Consider the following 23,256-nt stretch of genomic DNA (forward strand, 5'->3'; position numbering starts at 1 on the left):
GTTGGAGAGGTGTGTCCTGGAGGTCCGGACACCCTAGCGAAATTCCAACTTATCTGTAAGTTTTGCCTAATTTAAGGGCAACCTTAAAATTTTAATACCATTATTATTATTATTATTATTATTGAAAATTTAAGACCTCAATATTACGTCCTACTGCAATGTAAACAAGCATACTGATGTTGATAGGAAAAGAAAAACAAAGGATAAGAGATACTTTCGAAGTATTAGTGTCCGAAAGAAAACGAGGAGAAGAAAGAAAGTGTCAGTTCCTGGACAATATTAATATAGAAACTTCGGATGCTTAAACGGAAACTGAGTAGGATTTGTCTTCATCAGAATACATAGTAACACGCTTTCTTTGGATAAAAAAAAACTGTGTTATGTGTGTACGAATCGAAAAAGGAATAGTTCCTATTTACAAATTTTGGTTGAACGGATGTATGAAACGTGTTGGAAAAGGCGATCGAAAATATTATTATTATTTCTAGTTGTAGGAGTAATAGTAGAAGACGTTCGGAATGATTGCTAGGAAACAATATCGTTTCAGACACATTTACGACTCATACTAGGCACTAAGCATGACCCTTTTGTATTCATGAATTGTTTGCTAACCACGTTACGTTCTCATACAGAACGAATCAAGGTTCTAGACAGATATGTGATGTCATATTGCTAGTGCAGTATTTTTCCTGTGAAGAAACCCGTTTCCACTCTAACTTATAAGACCGAAAGAAATTGAGTATTTTTCGTTTTATTACACATCAGAAGTATGAATACTGTACTTCATAAAAACAACTTACCGCATAGAGAATCGAACGCGGGACCCCTGAATTACGAAACAAATGCCTCAAGCCACTACGCTAAGACTGCTCTGTTAACTAAGAATCAAAAAATCCTCGTGTATGTAGCAAATTGCACACGTTTACGATATCGACAAAACATACTGATTTCGGCCATGATAAAACACTATAGTCAAGAAACTTGACATTTAAATTAGAAAACAGAAATATACATACAAACACGCAAGGACATGAAGAAGAAACTGGTTTTAAAAGTAATTCGAACCCTTAACTGGAACATGGTTCGTCAGACGACTGTCTTTTCTGATTCATCGAAAATATCTCCGTACCTGGTCTCTATTATACTTAGTAATACTCGTTTCACCGTTATTTTCAGTAACCTTGAACGACAGGGACAAGAATACAGATGCATTGAGGTCTTATACAATTTCAAAGGACCACCCACCGGGAATCAAACATGGGATCGCGAGCACTGAACAATCTGAGGTAGTGATGACGTGGGTCAATGAAAACTTGACCCATCACTCATCGTGACCCACTCTGATCTACCACTCACCGTGAACCACTCTGACCCACCACGCAGCATCACCCATTCTGACCCACTACCCACCGACACGCTGCGATCCACCACCCACCAAAACACATCGTCATCAACTCTGACTCATTTTCCATGGCCATTTTCTTCTTTACTGACTAAAGAGTTTATACTTGTAATAAAACCATAATGTGAAATTCTAACTAATCGGAGTTTGAATTTTTACGGTCAATCGCACAAGCACCGCTCTGTTACAATAACGGTGGATCTGACTTATATGATATAAAATGGTGAAGTGTTTGCCATGGTCCAAATTACGATGAATTTCAATTAAATTATCATGGTCTAATTATTTTCTTGCTGAATTATCGGTACGTTTCAGTGGAAAAAACGCATGAAATTTGATAGTCCTAAATCAAGGTAAGTGGTCCAAAGTATAGTATAAACTTAAAATTTCCGTGTATTTAATCGTACATTAGAAATTTCATATCCATTTTTCTCACAACTTTATTGTTTGATTGCTCTGTGCTCTATACGCTCCATATAATAAAAATAAATTTCAGCAATTGTTATACATGGTGTCCAATATACAATGCAACTCGGAGTTTAGGATAGTAGAACTTTTGAACTTGAAACGATATACAAATAATGGTTATACTAAAATTAAGTCTTGTTCATGTATATATTTTTAAACTAGGAAGGAACGATAGAAGTACGCTAGGAAGAACAGAGTGTTGCCAGATGTAACCGAAGGTCTAAATCATTTTTTTTTTGCAAAACACGTAAATTGAGTTATAACTCATACGCATGGATGTTCTATCATTAATTTTCAGTTTGTTTAGTTGGAGAGGCTTGGAAACTATAGAGCAGAAAAAAGAGTTTTTCATTTCCATCGATAACTAATCGAATGGGGCCTCTGGAAGGGAAAACCAGGGAAATCGTAGTTTTCATAAATTAACACTCTGAATTGGAAACACTGCTGACGTTTCAGTGCATCGAAAGGAGTGTTAAAAATCTGTCTACATTATGGATTTCCTGAAAACAACGAAACACAAACTTTGAAATTATCATAATAAAACTTTTTCTTACATGCACCCGGCAACACTGCTATTATCACGAAATGAGTTATTAGCTGTATAACAGATGCTGGAAGTGCACCTGTTTTGATTCAAAACACTGGTTCACACGTTTCACTATGTTGATAGCAATTTTACCAAAAGTAGAAGTGTTAATATTCTCTATGGCACTGCGAATGTTCGTTTCCAGGTATTGTATAGTTCGATTGTTCTTGTATACCTCTTGCTTTAAGTAGCCCCATAGAAATGAATAGCAGTGTTGTCGGTTGCATGTAAGTAAAAGTTTTATCATGGTAATTTCAAAGTTTGTTTTTCGTTTTTTTTTCAGGAATTGCATAATGTAGACATATCCTTAACACCTTTTGATGCACTGAAACATCAGCAGTGTTGTCACTTCAGAGTGTTAATTTATGAAAACAACAATTTCTCAGGTTTCCCCTTGCAGAGGCCTCATTCGATTAGTTATCGAAGGAAATGAAAAATCTTTTTTCTGCTCCATAGTTTCCAAACTACACCAACTAAACAAACTGAAAATTAACGACAGAACATCCATACGTATAAGTTATGAGTCAATTTACGTGTTTTGCAAAAAATTAGGTTTACATCTTCGGTTACATCTGGCAACACTGTGTTGTTCCTAGTGTACTCCAATCGTTGCTTCCTAGTTTAAAAATATGTACATCATGTTTCATTTAGGTATAACCGTTACTTGTGTATCATTTTAGGTTCAAAAGCTGTACTATCCTAAACTCCGGGTTACATTTTATATTGGACACCTTGTAGTAGAAAGCGTTTGGTATGCATTTATAGATAGATGATTCAAAACACTGTATTTTTTTTTCTCAATTTGATTCGGAATTTGTTCCTCAACTAGTACCGATGGTTTTCTATTATTTTTACAAACCAATCCACTATCAACCAATTTTGCACATCTAGAAAGTGCCGCCGAACCTCATAAAAAACCTTTAAAAAATGCTATGAGACGTTCTGTTCATTTTCAATAAAGAGTTAATATACTGAATTTCAGCTTCGTAAGTTTAACGGCTTGTGAGATACTCAATTTTTTCGCAAAAATTCGGATCCCCACAACCTCTTTAAGTTATTATTATAATGAAAGTGATATGATAACATCGCAGTTTGGATTAAGGCCTAACTATATACCAAAAGTCATTTCATTTGACTTTGCAATTTGACCGTGATGATCAGGCGCACATAGTTACGTCCATTTTTTATATAATAATTTATATATTACAGTGATTCAAAAATATATTTTTTCCAGTTGGTAGGTCCTCTTAAACCTCACAGGCTGTGTGTCTTGAACGACAAGTAATATTATAAGTCTTATTGCTATTATTACAATTACAAATATCTATATTCAAAAATGCCTGAAGTTCTTTTTTCACTTATAGAGATACTCATCTGAGGTAAGTAAACAGAAACAAATGAAAAAGGAATTGTAGTGGAGACCTTGAAAGTAAAACGTTGAAAAATTCACTAGTGTTCAGAAGCGTATTTTTTAATGACGATCAACCCTAAACATAGGAGCTAAATACGCGGTTCTGATTAGTTGAAGTTATTCATTTCTCACCACGTATCACAAATATTGCAGGAATCAAACACCTATTAAAGTCGGTCATCGTGGCCAAGCGTGCTAGCACAAATGCTTAGTAATTTTAATCACTTTTGGCGGGGGTTCAAACCCGACTCAAGAAAACTTTTATATTTTATATTTTATTTTTTAATAAATTTTCATAACACTTTTTTCATCAAAATAAGATAAATAATACTCAGAAAAGTGATTTACTTACGTTACGCGTGCAGTTTTGCTACACGAATCCATAGTATAAGTAGTAGGAACGGGTTAGAAGCCCCGCAGGGCTGGTTTTGTTGCACCTTGACTGCCATTATATGAATTTAACCTCAGCTGCTTCTTTAATTTTTTCTTCTTTAATTCCAATAAGGTGACAATTTTCTTCTATTACTATAATACACAATAATTACACCAGAAAGTTGGAACAATTCCAAGCTGCAAACACTTAGAAACTTGTATTTAGTTCCTATGGCTAGGGTCGAGGGTGAAAAAATATACTGTTCAGAAGATACTGTCTATAGTGCAGTAAGTAGAGTGGTTCGGTGGGTCGCAGTGGGTTATTGTGGGTCGCATTTGGTCATGGTGGGTTGTGCGTGGGTAAGACGAATTGCTTTATTTTAAATGTACAATATCTACACAAAATTTCATTCCCTTTGATCCACTCCTTCCTGTACCGAAAAATATTTACTTTTTTCGGTGGAGGCCTTGGCCCCAACACTGCTTCCAAACACAAACTAAAAACACATGCTCGCTTATTTTTTGCGTATTTTCCCTAGAAAAGTTTCGTTGCAATTCTGCATATTCTTTAGGCACTTCTGACATATACTTATTAGCATTGTTGATACTTCGTAATCAAAGGTTTGGAAGGGTATGTGCCCCACCCAATTGTTTTTTAAAAGAAAAATACGAAACATATTGTCTCAATTTAAGTATACAATATCTGTGCACAATTACTTTCACTTCAGTCCACTTCTTCTTGCCTATAGGGCGTCAACTTTCACAATTTAGGGTGGGGACTTTTCCACTCTAAAACAGTTTGTCCACAGAAAATAAAAAAAACAAATATTCGTTTCCTTTTTGCGTATTGGCCCTACATGAAGTTTCGTTGCAACTCTTCATGACCTTTAGGCACTTTTGATGTTGTTAGCAATTTTTATGTTTCATGATCAAATATTTTGCGGAGTCCGTGCCCACCCAACCGTTTTTTTTTTTTTCAGGAAAATATGAAACACATATTCCCTCATTTCAGGTCTAGAATATCTGTGCACAATTTCGTTCGCTTCGGTAAACATTTTGATTTTCGGGTGTCAAATTTCAAAATTTTGGGTGGGGAATTTTGTCCCCGAAAACAGTTTTTTCCGCAGAAAGTAAAAAATACGTATTCGTTTCTTTTTTGCGTATTGTCCCTACAGCAAGTTTCGTTGCAACTCTTCATGTCACTTAAATACTTCTGACATACTGTTATTAGCACTTTTGATATTTCTTGATCTTTGTGTTTAATGTCTCACGATTATGCCTGTTAGGTTAAGGGAGACCATGATTAGAGCAAGTGAATTATGATGGACGAAGTAGTGGAAGGAGAACGTGGCGGGAAATTGAAGCGTCCTGAGAAAACCCACGAACACGATGTTGTCCACCTCAAGCTTACTTGCCTTAGGAACGAACCAAACACCCCACCTTAAGATCAGAGTTGGAGTGGGTCGGTGGGTCAGTGGGTCAAGTGGGTCGAGCTTCCTGAATGTGCCAGTGGATCGTAGGTCAATAGTGTGTAACCCACTGCGTCCCACCGCTCATCATGACCTACAGCAACCCACCGACCCACTCTACTTATTGCATTCTAGACAGCATCTAATGAACAGTGTATTTTTACACCTTCGACCCTAGCCATAGAAACTAAATACACGTTTCTGATTTTTTGCAGTTTGCGATTCTCAAAACCTTCTGTTGTATGCATTTTTTATGATAATAGTAGAAGAAAATTGTCACCTTGTTGGAATTAAAGAAGAAGAAAATTGAAGAAACAGCTGAGGGTAAATTTATATCATGGCTCTCGAGGTGGAACAAGACGAGACCACCGCGAGTTCTAATCCGTTCCTACTGCTACTACTACTACTACTTATATTATGGATTCGCGTAGCAAAACTGCACGCGTAACGCAAGTAAATAAGTTTTTTAAGTATTATTTATCTCATTTTAATGAAAAAAGTCTTATGAAAACTTGTTAAAATATAAAAATTAATCGGAACCGCGTATTTAGCTCCTATGGCTAGAGTTGATCGTCATTAAAAGCATGGTTCTGAACACTGGTAAATTTGTCTACGTTTTAGTTTCAAGGCCTACATTACAATTCTTTTTTCATTTGTCTCTGTTTACTTCCTCAGATGAGTATCTCTATAAGTGAAAAAAGAACTTCAGGCATTTTTGGATATTGATATTTGTAATTGTAATAATAGTAGTAAGACTTATAATATTACTTGGCTTTCAAGACAAACAGCCTGTGAGGCTTTAGAGGAGCTAACTACTGGAAAAAATAAGTTTTTGAATCATTGTAATATATAAATTATTATATAAAAAGTGCATGTAACTTTGTGTGCCTGATCATCACGGCCAAATTGCAAAGTCAAATGAAATGACTTTTGGTATATAGTTAGGCCTTAATCCAAACTGCGATGTTATTATATCACTCTCATTATAATAGTAACTTAAAGAGGTAGTGGGGATCCGAATTTTTGCGAAAACAATTGACTATCTCACAAGTCGTTAAACTTACGAAGCTGAAATTCAGTATATTAACTTTTTATTGAAAATGAACAGTAAGTCTCATAGCATTTTTAAAAATTCTTCTTTATGAGGATTGGCCGCACTTTCTATATATGCAAAATTGGTAGTGGGTTGGTTTGTAAATGTAATGGAAAACGATCGATACTATTTGAGAAACAAATTCCGAAACAAATTGAGGAACAAAAAATATAGTGTTTCGCATCATATATCTATATATACATATCAAGGGCTTTCTACTATAACAATTGCTGAAGCTTAAGTTTATTATATCGAGGGCTTAGGGCACAGGGCAATCAAGCAATAAAGTTGTGAGAAAAATATATGTAAAATTTCTAATGTATGCTTAATACACGGAAATTTTAAGTTTATACTGTACGTTGGTCCACTTACCTTGATTTAGGACCATCAAATTTCATGCGTTTTTTCACTGAAAAGTATCGATAATTCAGCAAGGAAATAATTATACGATGATAATTTAATTGAAATTCATCGTAATTTGACCCATGAAAAACACTTTACTATTTTATATCGTAAAAATCAGATCCACCGTTGTTGTAACAGAGCGGTACTTGTGCGATTGACCGTAAAAATTCAAATTCCGATTAGTTAGAATTTCACATCCTGGTTTTATTACAAGTTTAATCTATTTAATCAGTAAAGAAGAGGCCATGGAAAATGTGTCAGAGATGATGGCGATGTGTTTCGGTGGGTGGTGGGTCGGAGCGTGTCGGTGGGTGGTGGGTCAGAATGGGTGATGATGCGTGGTGGGTCAGAGTGGGTAGTGGGTCATGGTGGGTGGTGGGTCAGAGTGGCTCACGATGGGTGATGAGTGAAGTTTTTATTGACTCAGGCCATCTCAAATTAGAAATCTGAGACAAAATTTTTTTCCAGGACTGAGAAGGTTAAAGAATAGACATACACTATTTCGAAAATCGAGACAAAACGAGTGAGAAATGTTTACGATATTTTTCGTCTTGTCTCGATTCTCATCTCCAAAGCGAAACGATAATTTTTGTTAGCCTTGTTCCGTCTCGAATGTAAAATGTTAATTCTCGTTTCAATTTTGTTTGTTTTGTTTTAGAAACGAGACGAGAAATTCCTCTTCTCGTAGGCAATACTATACAAAACCGAAATATTCTTGCGAAATGCAGTAAAACCTGTCTACTTGGCCACCTCTTGAAGTTGGCCACCTGCTTATCTTGGCCTGGTTCGTTTCGGACCTGCGTTTTCTCATAAGACATTCGTTACATATTACTGTGTAAGTTGGCCACCTGTCTATCTTGGAAGTTGGCCGCATTGAAACAATGTTTATTGTATGTTGATAATGATACACTTACCTGTGTACCTTGGCTACGTGAATATGTGTTGTTATTTTTCTTAACTCTCTCGTTTTCTCGTATGAGAGCCAAATGTTTTGTATTTGTTACTGGAGATAGTGAAGCATAAATTCCCACGATTTGTTCTTGGAGATCAATGGAGAATACTTCCCTGAAGGAGGATGCAAATAAGAAAAAGCACGTACAGAAATTCAGGAAATGGTTGTACGTATTTGTTTACCCTGTCTGTTTTGGTGTAACCATTAGCTATATCGACTCCTTTCATCAGTGGGGAGCTTGAGTAATTCCGGAAAATTCTCAAGGTTAAAGCTACCCATCTCAATTGTCATTTATTGACACCTGAGTGCTTGTCGAAAGGTACCCACGGCTTTTCTTGTGTTCAGTCTGAATAACTCAATGTGCTACAATACCAATTTCAAATAAAAAATTTCAATTTCAACTCAGCGTGCTACAACACATATGTTTCGATTTTATGGTTGTTTGTGTGATTGTGTTTTCCATCCGAATAATCCAGTGTACCAGACTAGTTTTAAGGAAGAAAAAAGGCAGGAGGCTTTGAGATATTAATTCCCTTAAGATTTTCTCAAAACATCTTTAGCTCCAACGGAAACACTTGTAGCTCAAAATTAGAATGTGCATATGTGCAAAAAAGAATAAAAGACACGTCTAGAATGAACCACCATAAATAATTTTTTTATTAATAACTGATTTGCTACTTTTCGAAAGTTATCTACAGAGGATATTTGTCACTTCCGGAATAAATCATATAAACTGTACATAAATTATAATTATTGAATTTGTAATTTTGCATTTCTTGTGTTCAATCTGAATAACTCAATGTGCTACAATACCAATTTCAAATAAAAAAATTCAATTTCAACTCAGCGTGCTACAACACATATGTTTCGATTTTATGGTTGTTTGTGTGATTGTGTTTTCCATCCGAATAATCCAGTGTACCAGACTAGTTTTAAGGAAGGAAAAAGGTATATATATTAAATATACTGTAATATATTTTTCTAGTACTTTGTATTGCTATGATTACTATATATACATTGTTTAAAAGTAGCTGTCGTGGTATTAGTTATTAAAATTTTACAATCAAGTAATTCTAGAAACCCTATTCTAAAAATACACCAATCACATTTATTTTCTGTAAGTTGGCCACGTTTCAATGCAATTGATAGTGGCTAACATAGACAGGTTTAACTGTATCACGTTTCTGGTTGTAATGTTATGCCCTGAGCGATAATAAGACCCTAACTTTTAATCTTGTATGAGATAATTATTATTATTAGTTTATTATTATTATTACAATTATTATTCCTGAGTATTTAAATATCTGAAGATAATAAAACGTGTGTCATCGCCTATCAATCGCCATCATAAATTCTAAAGTAAAAAATAAAGTTTTGGTTTCTTACCTTCAGATTACTGGTCGAGCGCCTTGACCACTAAACCACGATTACTACGTAGTAATTGATTCGTCTTAAATTGTTTACGAGTATAATATTCGTGCCGCATTTGATTCAAAATAAGGGAGTTTTGTATTTTGTTTTTAAAAATCTTAAATGTTAATAATTTAATGATGCAGTGATATAATGCCCTCCAAGTTCTAAGTTACATATTCCTGTGTTTTGCCAATCAATTTGACTACTAATAAGCTACTGTTTTGAGCAAACAGAAAAGGCTCTTTCTTTAGGCGAGGCGGAATAAGTAACGCTTTAGATGAGGGGTTAGTGTTGTGGTTTCCCAATCCGGCAGCCTGGGTTCGATTCTACTCCTCGCCATTTACACTTTTAAAAATGTTTCATTTACAAGGCCGAACTCCAGTTGGGTGCTGCTAAAGAAAATATAATCTCAAGTGGAGAAATTCAGTGATGATGTAATCCTGAAAATAAAGGAAGAAAGATGAATGGAGGAAACGAATTATAAAGTTAATTCTGTTAATGGTTTTATATTTGATATTAACCGTTAATTTCGTGCATTTTTATATTGTTGTTTATTGACACTATATTATCCTCTGTTCTCCTTGTGTCTCAATGTGTAAATTTTCACAAATATTACACAACTCAGGAACCTACAGTTATATTTGCAACCTACTTGGAGATACGCTTAGTATGGATAAGTTCTCAAACTCGTTTGAGTGTTTTCGAATTTTGCATTTATAATATTTACAAATAAATTACTGCATACCAATATTTAGCATTTTCAAAGTCATTTATACCTTTCTTTCTCAAATAATGAATTTATGAAGAGAGAGACAAGAAACTTTGAACGTCAATTGACTATACAGTTTCAACGCATATGAAAACGCTGGAAATAATTTAAAGTCCTGCCCTTAGATGGCTTGCAAAGTTCATACTAAAAGATGGTTTCCTACTAAATCGAGTAGGCTGCACGGAGAACAGGGTTAAAACTGAAATCACTGGGCCGGGAAGGTTTAACGAATAATGAAATTGGACAAGTTCTTCTTTCGAAGTAACATTACGTATCAATCAGTGGCGCCGGAACCTAGGAGCTCAAGCTCTGTTAGTTCCCCAAAATTTTCATTAGGGACTGGTTTCTTCCCCTGAATGATGCATCGATACTTTAATTGATTTGCAGATAGGACTACTGTTAATAGTTTCAAAACTCAGCGCAAGGCTTTGTGTTTACTTAAAAAAAATAACCTACTACATATACCGCATAATCTATCCATATACTATTTGATGTGCATATATGTATGGTCATTTGAAGTAAGTTAACTTGTTTAAATAATCCCTCTTTTGAGTTGATTATAATCCCCCGATTGTTATCTTCTCATCGGCGTCTCTAGTGTCCGTATATATTTTTTCTGGTACTTTGCTGTGTACTGCGAAGTATGCAAAGACTCCCTTTTTTCATTTCATCAGCCAGTGTTTAGCCACACTTTTGCACAAAAACACTCTTTACGATTTGTTCTTTTAACAGGTGGGGCAACTTCATGCTGCTGTTAAGCTGCTCTACCAGGCGTAATTAATCTTGGAGAGGGCGTTAGTTGGGTTGGCTAACTCACGGATTTTGTACCTCAAGAATTTCTGTGGCCCACTGTACGCTCCGTTTTTATCAATATGGTCCAGTAAAAATAGCTGTAGAGCTAAAATTTATTTTCTTCTTCGATTTACTTTTCATTACATTAAATTTAGAAAGAATTTAACAGCTTGTGTGGGAAAATGTTGGCGAAGCTGGTTGTACGTACAAATACGAAACACAGACAGTTTGGAGGGAATGTCAAGTTTAAAAAAAAAGATAAAGGAATTGAAAAGATTTTTCACAAGGCTTACCGACATTTGTCGAGGTTTCTTTCCCTGTTTATGGGCATCACTTCTATTATGCATTCGTCTCTTCAAATGAACTTCACTTTGTGTTAAAACGCTACGCATCCTTTTTCATGAATTAAGCATATTAATAAAATGCTCTTTTAATGAGCTTTAATTTTGTTGTGACATCAAACACTCGCACAATTCTACGCCAATAGAGATAAACATGATGAAAATGGATATTTGAATTCAAAAGGTAAAAGCACATAGCAGTGTTGTTACACAGTGTCTTTCATAAGGTGAATTTTCAGTTTGAAAGAATATTTGATTATAATTTGTGATGGAAATATGATGTATCTAAACGTCCTTAAGGGTCTTCACTACAGCGATATTAAACTATCGCTAATTTTAGAATTTTTCTGTAACATCTTCAAAACAAATACAAATATTCGAAAAGCGAAATCGTAGTGCACTGGACAATATTATTTTGCATGTGATACCGTTATCACAACTCATCTATCTGCTTTTGATTTGCAACTCTCGATAGATTTAGCATTTTTCTGCTGGTTCTGTAAGTAGCGGTACACCAAAAGCAGATAGGTGAACTGTGGTAAAGGTATCGCATGTAAAATCGTATTGTCTAGTTCACTACGTTTCTGCTTTTCGAATATTTTTATTTGTTTTGAAGATGTTACAGAAAAAAACTTTATAATTAACGGTAGTTTAATTTCGCTGCAGTGAAGACCCTTAAACAAGAATTATAGTTGAAGAATTCCTTTAATTTAACGGGTACCCTAAGATTACAGCTCGTGTATTAGACCTCTTCGAAGTGAGTCATCACTAATATCTTGCATTTGATTAATATATATATATTAAGTAGTAACGAACGATAATTAATCGTTCCAGTTCTTTGTATAAACGCACAATTTATTGCAATGGAATTTCAACGATGGTACTTACTTCACCAATATCGTCAGCTGATTCTTGTGGTTTACCTATTTTTAAAGTATTCAAATATTCATATTTCTTCTGCATTTCTTCAGTACGTTGAAAACTACTTTGAGACAACTCACTGTCTTCCTATAAATCAGAATAAAATGAAATACAAGATTTCTATGTACAAGGTAAACTTCTATTCAAATTATAAACATAAACTTCCAATCATCATTTTAAAAAGTGTTGGCAATAATTCCAATTTTTACCTACAAAATTTTATAGGATTATGCTACTACCAATTTGGTCAAATAGTAAGACACATGTAAAGTATTATTATTATTATTATTATTATTAATAATAATAATAATAAAACGAATGTGCACCAGGTATACAATAAATTAGACAATTTCGTGGTTTCGTTTGAAGTATTTATCTAATACTGATACTAAATATATTGTAATAAACATACTATATTTAAAAACTGAAAAAGTATAGAACCTATATTCATATTGTTCTTAAGCAAATAGGTGAGAAAACCCAAAAAGGATGCCCATATGTATCTTCATCCTGTGAACTCAACGAAACAACAATAATAACAAAAAAAAAGAGCATCAACACGTCTGGCTATTCTCGTTTCCATTACAAAAGTTGGCTCAAAACATTGCTATCTAATTGGGCGGAGCGGGCAGAGTTGGTGTGGTGAAACTGTGGCTTAGGCTTCACAATTTTGTAATATGGGCAAATCCTCTATTTTACAACATCCTTGAGAAAACCTAAATGTACTAAACTAAAAATTATTGCTTGACCCAAAAATACAGGACATAGAAACCACAAGTATATTCAAAAATTAGGTGAACACAGACTTTTTGTACATCGCAGGAAGAAGAGTGCGAAATAAAATATATAAGCCGAATTTCCGGAGCATTATGTACTTGTTTTCCAGCTCAGTTGGAACTTTGGATTATGACTAATTCTATGATTTAATTGAATCTTTTGACATTCTGAGACTGAATGGCTGATCAGCATTGACATTTTCAGTTACACAGTTCTTGAAACTTTTTATCCAGTATTCATTTAAATAATTATAGCTTAACATCTGGCACTTTATAATGTTAAATTTTAGAACTTATATTAATTCTTCTAATTTGAAATTTACAGCATATAAAGTAAAAGCAATGACATTTTATTTTTGAGAAATACAAATATTTAGCTGTTGTTGGGTTGATTTGACATCTATCCGAATTTGGTATTAAATTTCAGTCTTTTTAGAAACTATATAAATATATACAAATGTGAACAAGAAGACACAAATAATCATATTATCTTGTAGAAAATTAGTATAGTGCATTCTTGAACAACATATTTATCCTTGTGTTCCCAATAGTTGTTCTTGAAGCATTATTTCTCGAAGCATTCCCCGATACAGAATCTCAGGTTGTAATGAGGGCAATAAAGGCTAATGATCTTTCCCTTTTGATTTTCTAATTTGAAATTTTTGTGGGCTGGAACCATCGGCGCAAATCTGTCTTCAATATTGGGGGGGACGGGTAAGACCGTTCCCATATTATATATATATATAAAAGCGATGTTCAAAATTATTTATGAAGTTGAAAAACAATGCTGTGAAGGATCAGAGGAGCAAAATTATATTCAGTGGCGTATTTAGGGGGCTATCGGGCTGGGCTCAAGCTCCCGCGAAATAAATTTGTTAGTTTTCCGCATTCCACGCACAACAATAATCCTTTTTAACATTTCTAAGAATGTCATTGACTTTTCATTTTCTTATGCTCTTTGTTCAGAAATAATACTGTATTTGTCAAATTTCATTCCACGTAAGAACGCGTCCTTTTGTTCTTTCTTTCGTTCTTTCTACTTTTCTGTTTCTTTTCCTTGACGTTACTTTCTTTCATTTCGCCTTTATCGACCGTTGTCAGTTGTGATTCAAGTCGGGCGTCATCAGTAACACCAAAACTAAGAGGAGTTGATAAGCGAAACTGGTGTTCCACACCAACTTGTGCGGATATCAACATGACAGGACTTTAGTTACTATAACAAAGGAAAAATTATATCGTTTAGTTATTTTTAAAAGAAGGAAATGTTTGAATTAAAGAAAAAAAACGGAGGAATAATTAGCCCAGGAAAACAGAAAGGCCAAGAGGATGCTTCCTTTTTCTTGTATGAATAGAATAAAGGGTTAGATTCACTCCTAAATTTTTGTATCATATCATATAGGATTTATCGGTCTGCAATTCTTGCCATCATAACTTCAATTTATGCATAAATTAAAATATATTTAATTCTCAAACTCAGGTGGGCAATTGCCCACTTCCTTCCTTGTGTTGGGCATAGCCCTTTGAAACATAATTCTAAATACGCCATTGGTTGTCTTCAATATTGGGAGGTGGGCAGATTTGAGGCTTATTCTAGAGAAGGGAGATGAAATTCATATTACGGTAGATGAATCTGATCAACTGTTGTAGAGTATATTATATATTAGGCGATGTAGATGAAGTAGTAGTACATATCAGTATTACAAATCACTGCCGTGAACACATTCTGAAATCTGAATACATGCATATTTATAATTGGTATGTTTCTAATTAGGCATCCACAAAGATCCGCGTTAAAATTGTTTTATTAATATATAAACAATGACTTCCTCAAAACTATGAAGAAAGAATACCAATTATGTATGAAGCAACAATACTCTTTGAGCAAAATGATGATAATCTCAATAACATTACATAAATCGTTACAGAAATCTGACGCATGTCATATACTCTTTAGTTAACAGATGTAACCTTAAGATTATGAAGAAAAATATTCCAGCAATTGAATTCTTTTCTTTGCTTACGAAGCATCATCTCTCAAAAGAAAAATCGGGACACGCGGATATACGTAGGAACAAACCATGGTTCAAACTAGCAGAGAAGAAGAAATAGGCAAAATTACGTTGGCTACAAAATCCGAATAAAATAACTACACAAAATTTCGTAGACATCAGGCGGAAAACTTTCAAAACTTTTAGAACAAAGAAACGCGATTTTTTGAAAGATAAAATTTAGGAACTTGAAGATAATAGTAAAAATAAAAACATTCGGGACATGTATAAAAGGATCAGCGAATTTAAGAAAGGCTATCAACCTCGTGCTTATATTAAAGAAAACTAATGGAACAGTTCTCACTGATACAGATAGCATTTGAAATAGATGGAAAGATTTTTTGATGATTTGCTTAACACGCAGCCAAAAACTAATGTGCGTGGAGAAAGGGAGATACACCGCAGAACCGTATATTCCAGAACCCAACCGAATAGAAGTAGAGATCGCTAAAGAAACACAAATCTCCGAGTGTATACGAAACTCGCTAATGCTCGATGGGGGCTCCGCCCCCAGACCCCCGGTCATGTCTTTACCATGAGGTGTCAAGTTCTAGAAAACTATTCCTTGAGGAGTTCACTTCCCTTTACAGCACACACCTGTTACCAACACATACTTCAATTGAACCGGTATTATTTCTTCCATTTAACTTTGGACAGCAAACACACAATTTATAAGAAGAACTCTATTACTACTTCTATTCTGGCAATCATGAACATGGCTAATTATATACACTTTGCGCACATCTATACATGTTAGAGACAATAACAGAATGTATTTTCTGAAACATAAACAACGGAAGCTGTCTTGCAATAGCCTACCAATTAAACCTTTCATTTTCCGAAAACACTCACTGTTTACAAATGTGAATTTTTCCACCCTTTTAAATATTATGTTTTGCAGTGTAATTTAGTACGTACAATGTATTATAATAGTGTCCCTGTTGTTAATTGTACATATTACCTGCACTAAAAGTAATTCACATCTGTGATAGAGTGCTAAAATATTTCAGGCTCCCTGCATATTTATTCTTGTATTTACAATGAAGACTACAATTTACTAGGTAATTTACAAATATGAATATTGTTGGAAATTATTTAAATTTTTTTCATAGCATTTGAGTGAACACTACTTTTGTACTGTAATGTAGTACAGTGGATTATAATGGAAACCTTGGGCGTAGTTGTACACCTTGTCTCAAAAAGGTTGAGCGCATTCTTTATTGGTGTTTTGAGGCAAAAATTTTCTAAGTCCAGCTTCGGGTATCTTCGGGAAAAAGTAAGCCAGGTTCGAACCTCCAAGCCAGCCTTTGCAATCGGGAAAAAGTTTGCAGATGTGTTTTTCTTCTTTTAAATATAATAAGGCTTGTTACCAAGTGTTTAAAAAAGCAACATTGATTGAAATACTTAATGATACAATATTTCGAAACCTTTCACATGCTTGTTTGTCATTTAGCTCTCTATACGTAATGGAGCATTTAAATACGTTAAAGAATCTTTCCATATGTAAAAGAATGCTCAAAGTTAAGAAATAGAACATAATTATCGCCTGAGTACTAAAATAAAAGTCAAAGTAGAACAGAAACAGCGTTTGTCATGGATATGAATGTCATAATTATCTTGAGATCCGTTATACATCGCTAGAAGCGTAGTTCTAGAAGTCCTTGTGTTAGCTCATTGGTAAGCTGTCGGATTCCAAATCATAAGGTTGTGAGTTCGAATCCCATCTGTGTCAATCCTTTTTTTAAAATTATATTTTCCGCAATGCATGAAAAATTATATAAAATAATTACATTAAAATACATAAGTTGTTTATATATAACATAATAATTGCAGAACATAGTAATTATTATGTTTAAAATATAACATCTGAGATAATTTTCACAGTAGGTCGTTATTATATATGAGAATGTTAAATCCAAGTTAGGAAAATCGTTTAATAGCAATAAATAAGTTATGTAGTGTATTTATTTGCAGCTATTTGTCATACAGATTTAACTTCTCAATATTCTCATTAGCTCTCTATACGTAATGGAGCATTTAAATACGTTAAAGAATCTTTCCATATGTAAAAGAATGCTCAAAGTTAAGAAATAGAACATAATTATCGCCTGAGTACTAAAATAAAAGTCAAAGTAGAACAGAAACAGCGTTTGTCATGGATATGAATGTCATAATTATCTTGAGATCCGTTATACATCGCTAGAAGCTTAGTTCTAGAAGTCCTTGTGTTAGCTCATTGGTAAGCTGTCGGATTCCAAATCATAAGGTTGTGAGTTCGAATCCCATCTGGGTCAATCCTTTTTTTAAAATTATATTTTCCGCAATGCATGAAAAATTATATAAAATAATTACATTAAAATACATAAGTTGTTTATATATAACATAATAATTGCAGAACATAGTAATTATTATGTTTAAAATATAACATCTGAGATAATTTTCACAGTAGGTCGGTATTATATATGAGGATGTAAATACAAGTTAAGAAACTCGTTCAATAGCAATAAATAAATCATGTAGTGTATTTATTTGCAGCTATTTGTCATATAGAGAGTAATTCTCAACATTTATAATATAGAATGTCATTTTTGTTCTTGAAAAGTTATTTGATGCATAAACAGAGGGTATAAACAGAGAATCCAAAGTCGGAACGCTCGCAAGAAAATTCATGAACCCCAAAGGTCACGTGAGCAGACTGGAATTGTCCTTATGAAGCATGCCACAGCAGAAAGTCTTTACATAGATTTTCAATTCAATTCCTGATATGCTTTTGCAATGTGGAAGTGGTGATGCCTTGAGTCGCCCTCTCTCGCTCGCTCGCTCGCTCACTCTCTCTCTATTTATACAGAATATAAAAGTGGATTTATGCGTGTGTTTCAACATAATTCTGATATATCTAGAGCAATTTTAACTATATTTCTTACAGTTTGGAAAAAGAGTACTGTCGGGATACATATCAAAAATGCTAGAAACGGGTCGATATTATTATTGAATCCATAGTTTCGTGGTCGCTTAGGTGAATAGCTCTACTTTCAATTCAAGTCCAATTAAGCTCCCTTAGTACCCAGGGTGGTTACGTAGCGACATAAAGATATCGAAATCAACCGATATTAGAATCGAATCATAAATTTTCAGCGCCGCTAACAGTGCAGCATTTCCCATTAGTCCACATTAGTCCCATTGCCTAGAGGACAACATATTTGCAGAGTGCAAATTTTAAAACTTGAATAATATTTTAATTTTTTCCGTATGAAAAAGTTAAAAATCATGAGCAAATATACTATTTCACGAACAATCCTCTTTTACTATTCTAATATGTTTAATAATAGCGTAAGAAATGTAATAGTAATTCAGAACATGTTTCACAGTTGTTATTTTTTCTTACATAGTTGTAGCTGTAGCATGTAGTGAGTGGAATTTAACTGTAATAAATTCACTAATTAACCATATTCGAATTAAGTTTTATTTTTAAGTTCGGAATGAAGGGGCGGAGAAATATGGAGTTATTGGGGGCACCGAGCTTTTCTACAATTTACTTTCAAGATCTCCATTTTTCTTTTGTCATTTGTTCCTAATAAAAAAAAGTTCAGTCACTTTTGGATTGTCATCGGATAGTAGGAGTTGGATTTTGGGATGCAGCCTGTGAGATTCTAGAGGAGCTAACTGCTTGAAAAAATATTTTTTGAATCATCTGTAACATATGAAATAAGGATATGTATCATAAAAAATTGAAAGTAACTATGTCTGCGTAATCATCACGGTCAAATTGCAAAGTCAAATGAATTGACGTTTGGTATATAATCAGGCTCCAATCCCAACTGGGAAGTTATCATACGCGTGTCACTTTCATTATAATACATATCCTTAGGGGGAGTAGAAGTCCGAATTTTTGCGAAAAATTTAGTATCTCACAAGCCGTTCAACTGAGAGCTGAAATTCAGCATATAACTCTTTATTAAAAATAAAGAGAATATGCCCTGGCATTTTTTAAAATTGTCTTTTATGAGCGGGGGGACGGGGGTGCATTTTCTATATATTGGAAATTGGTAGTGGGTTGATTTGTAAAAATAATCGAAAACGATTGATATTAGTTGAGAAAAAAATTGAGTAATGCAAACTAAAGTTCTTTTTGAATTTTATACCCACTGCTTTCTATTTATAATTGCTGAAGCTGGTGTTTAATATATGGAGCGTTCCGAGCATAAGGCAATCAAGCCATAAAGTTAGAGAAAAATGGCCATAAAATTTGTATTCTAAACTTAATTACATGGGCATTTCCAATTAGTACGGCATGCTTAATTATATAGAAAATTAGTTTCTCTCTCTCTCTCTTTTTTTTTTTTTTTTTTTTTTTTTTTTTTTTACGTTGGTCTACTTTTCCTTGATTCGAAACTTTTAAATTTCACCCTATTTTCTACTGAAATGTGTCTGTAAGGCAACAAAGAAATAATTACATATGATAAATTTAAATTCATTTTAATTCGGAAGATGAGAAACACTTTGCCATTATATATCGTAAAGGTCAGACCCACCAGTATTGTAACAAAGAGGTGCTTGAGCCAAATTCAAACTCCGATAAGTGATAATTTCACAGTCTTGTTTTATTACAAGTGTAATCTCTTTAGTCAATGGAGAGGAGGACGTGGGTCATCGGTCAGAGTTGATGTCGATGGGTTTTGGTGGGTCATAGTGGGCCAATGGGTCATTTGGGTGGTGGGTCATAGTGGGTCATGGTGGGTCGTGGATCAAATTTTCATTGACCCAAACCATCTCTGGTTAAAATTGTACTAAAGATAAGAGACACCGAAGATGCCTGTCGGCTATTATGCTCAAATTTTGCGCATGGATAGTACTCCACCAGAAAGCAATAAATCTGAAACGGTTCACGGTATGACCTCCTAGAACTCGAGATGTAGGGGTTTGTCTGATTGGCTAAATTAAGACGTCAATGATTTATCCTTCAACAACCAAGCTTTTTATGATCGTTTCCGTGGGGAAGTCAGAAGAACACGTGCCTAGTAATCGTAATATTGATAGTTCGCGTCCACCCCGGGGTATTTGTTTTGTGTTTTTTTGTTTCACCTAAATATAAACAAATCACACATATAGGCATTTTAACATATTTTGGGAGAGTAATTTTGTGGTTCGTTGGCGTTTCATCGCGTCTCTGCCGCTGGTGGTAAAGTTTTCAATATGGAACTTGGGCCATCACGATCGTCGCTGCGGGGCCACCAATTTCTGGCGAGAGGTTAATAGTTGACCATCTGTAGTCCACCGACGCTTACAGCTTAGGGTAATGAACGATGTCCTTGCCTTGTAGACTTCATGACTACCGACGTCGGCAGTCAACTAGCTTTTAGTATTCCTTTACTAACCATCTATCGTTCATGTTTGTACACGGTGTTGTCATAATAATAATAATAATAATAATAATAATAATAATAATAATAATAATAATAATAATAATAATAATAATAATAATAATAATAATTATTATTATTATTATTATTATTATTATTATTATTATTATTATTATTATTATTATTATTATTATTATTATTATTATTTGTAGTAACAGTAGTATAATTGATGATAGAATAATTATTGTCTATGTATTGTCTAGGTAGGACTACACACAGGATTTGGCTCGTTTTGGTTCGACTTGACTCTAATCCGAGTCGAGTTGGAAGATATTTTTCGCGCCGAGTCCAAGAGTAGACCTCAAAGATGTCTGTTTCGAGTCGAGTCGAGTTTCAAAGAAAAGTCGTTCGTGCCCATCCCTACTAATGAGAGCTTAATCGGAGTTAAGCGAAATTGAAAGTCTCACTATTTATCTAAGCGACCCCGAAAACTATGAATCTAATATCGATCATTTTCTAGCAAACTTTTATATGTATCCCCCTCCCATTCACCATAGGTAACCCGACAGCACTCTTTTTGAAACTATAAGAAATGTGGTTAAAATTACTCTAGGCCAGTGGTTCTCAATCTAATTCCTATCACGATCCCCTTTTATCACACGCTCTTGCCAGCGACCCTTTTATAATTTGTTTTATAATAAACTTGTGTGGGATTTTTAACATACCTATTTCTATAATAGTAGAATCCATTTTTTTTGTTTATAGTGAACAGTGCCATGGAAAATCATTGCCCGGGGCGAGAGTATAGTACGATGTCACCGTATATATGAGTGACGTCGACAGACTAGCTACGAAGCGCCACCATGGTTGGCACGAAGCTCAATAACATTTTCAAAATAAACCCTACCTTTCCTTAATTTTGAGCACATTTTATTACGTTTTTCCTTCTATTTTACACATGTGCACATGCACTTTCCTAACTTGAGTAACACACTTCCTCCGAAATGTGTGGCCCCTCTTTTCGGCGCCCGGCACTGACAGTGGATTAGAGACCTGCACGGGCCGGGCCCGGCCCGCGGGCCGGGCTTGGGCGGGCCAACTCTGTTATTTCTTTGGGCCGGGCCGGGCCGGGCTTGGGCGGGCCGACACTGTTATTTCTTTGGGCCGGGCCGGGCTTGGGCTGGCCGACACTGATTTCTCTTGAGGTCGGGCCGGGCTGGGGCCGATCAATTGCAATTCTTTAATAATTAATTACTTTCGTTAAACGATAATTGGAATAAAGCCAAACGTTGAAGAAGTGTGTCCGTGAAAAATGTTACAAAGAATGCAATAGCTATTTACATTTTGTGTTGCTTAGCGGCTCCACTTCCACTATAGAGGATTGCAGGCATTATGCGGTAAATTGAGCTCTGACCTTGACCTTCACTGAACTCAAAATATAAAAAGAAGGGGTGGGAATGTTTTGCCTGTCGCTCAACAATATTGCCATCTTCACTTTATGCTAAAAATCAATAAGGTTAGATTTTTGTTACAGGGAATGGAGATTTTGTTATCTCGATGACAGGCAAAATTCTAGGAGGCAATGGTACCATTCGGGAAGCAAGCGTCAGGTTGTGAACCAAAGTTTAGAAAATGTTTCTGAGGGTTCGGTCAAATTTAGTACTAAATTTTGAGAAAGATTGGGGCTCGAGCTATTTTTTTAAAAAAAATTATCGGGCCGGGGTCGGGCCAAAAACTTTTAAAATTTATCGGGCCCGGGTCGGGCTTGGGCCAAGAATTTTGAAAAACTTATCGGGCCGGGCCGGGCTCGGGCCGAAAATCTCCAAAACTTTTCGGGCCCGGGCTGGGCCGGGCTGGATTGGGCTCGGGCCGAAAAATTCGGCCCGTGCAGGTCTCTACAGTGGATACAGTAACTGTACTATCTATATTCCCAACGACGAAGGTGCTGGTTCAAGATGGATGTTAAACTCCTTCTTTGAAGAGGCCATTAACGTATCTGATCTAAGCCCACAACTTCTTAACCAAATAATAGAATGATCATGCGACAAGTCTTTGCAACTGGTTTTCTGTAACGAAGACTTGGACAAGTTCTGCCTGATGAGGAGAGAAGATTGTCCTGGTCTGGTGATTGCTGCTTTAAAAGTAATAATTCCATTTGCTATATCGTACTTGTGCGAAAGTGTTTTTTTTTTTTTTTAATGGTAAACATTAAAACAAAGGTAAGAAATCGCTTATCAGTTGAAAACGGCTTGATAATATTCGTCATGAATATTGAACCGGGCATTGCTGCACTAGTGAAATTACACCATGCTTAGGTATCTCATTAGGTTTTAATTTTAATTGTATTTCAATGTGCAGGTTTTGTTTCATGTGTATTTTTCTAGTATTTCTATATACAGTTCTCATTAGTTTTATATCATACCTCTTTGATTTAAATTCATTTTTAAACAACTCTACTAACTAACTAACTCTATGGCCTATGGAACCCGGAGGTTCAATGCCGCGTTCACAAAAACTCTACACTGACTTCTATCCTTAGCCAATTGGATCCAGTTTCTACTTTGTATTCTTATCTCAGCGAGATCCATCTTAATATTGTCCTCCCATCTGCCCCTATGTCTTCCTAATGGTCGTTTTCCGTTTGGTCTTCCAGTCAAGACTTTCAAAGCGTTTCTACT

General features: G+C 34.9%; 1 protein-coding gene across 1 annotated transcript in view; it reads right to left on the reverse strand.

The window, feature by feature from the left end:
* The window catches only part of LOC145664306 (solute carrier family 12 member 7-like), a 394,685-nt gene that overhangs the window by 85,801 nt on the left and 285,628 nt on the right, over positions 1 to 23,256 (reverse strand). The window contains exon 16 of the mRNA XM_081730851.1: positions 12,362 to 12,481. Within this exon, the coding sequence (XP_081586977.1) occupies positions 12,362 to 12,481 (120 nt within the window). The remainder of the gene's footprint in view (positions 1 to 12,361; positions 12,482 to 23,256) is intronic.

The sequence above is a fragment of the Thermobia domestica genome, chromosome 11 (assembly GCF_964235325.1).
Source record: "Thermobia domestica chromosome 11, izTheDome1.hap1.1, whole genome shotgun sequence".
Lineage (NCBI taxonomy): Eukaryota > Metazoa > Arthropoda > Insecta > Zygentoma > Lepismatidae > Thermobia > Thermobia domestica.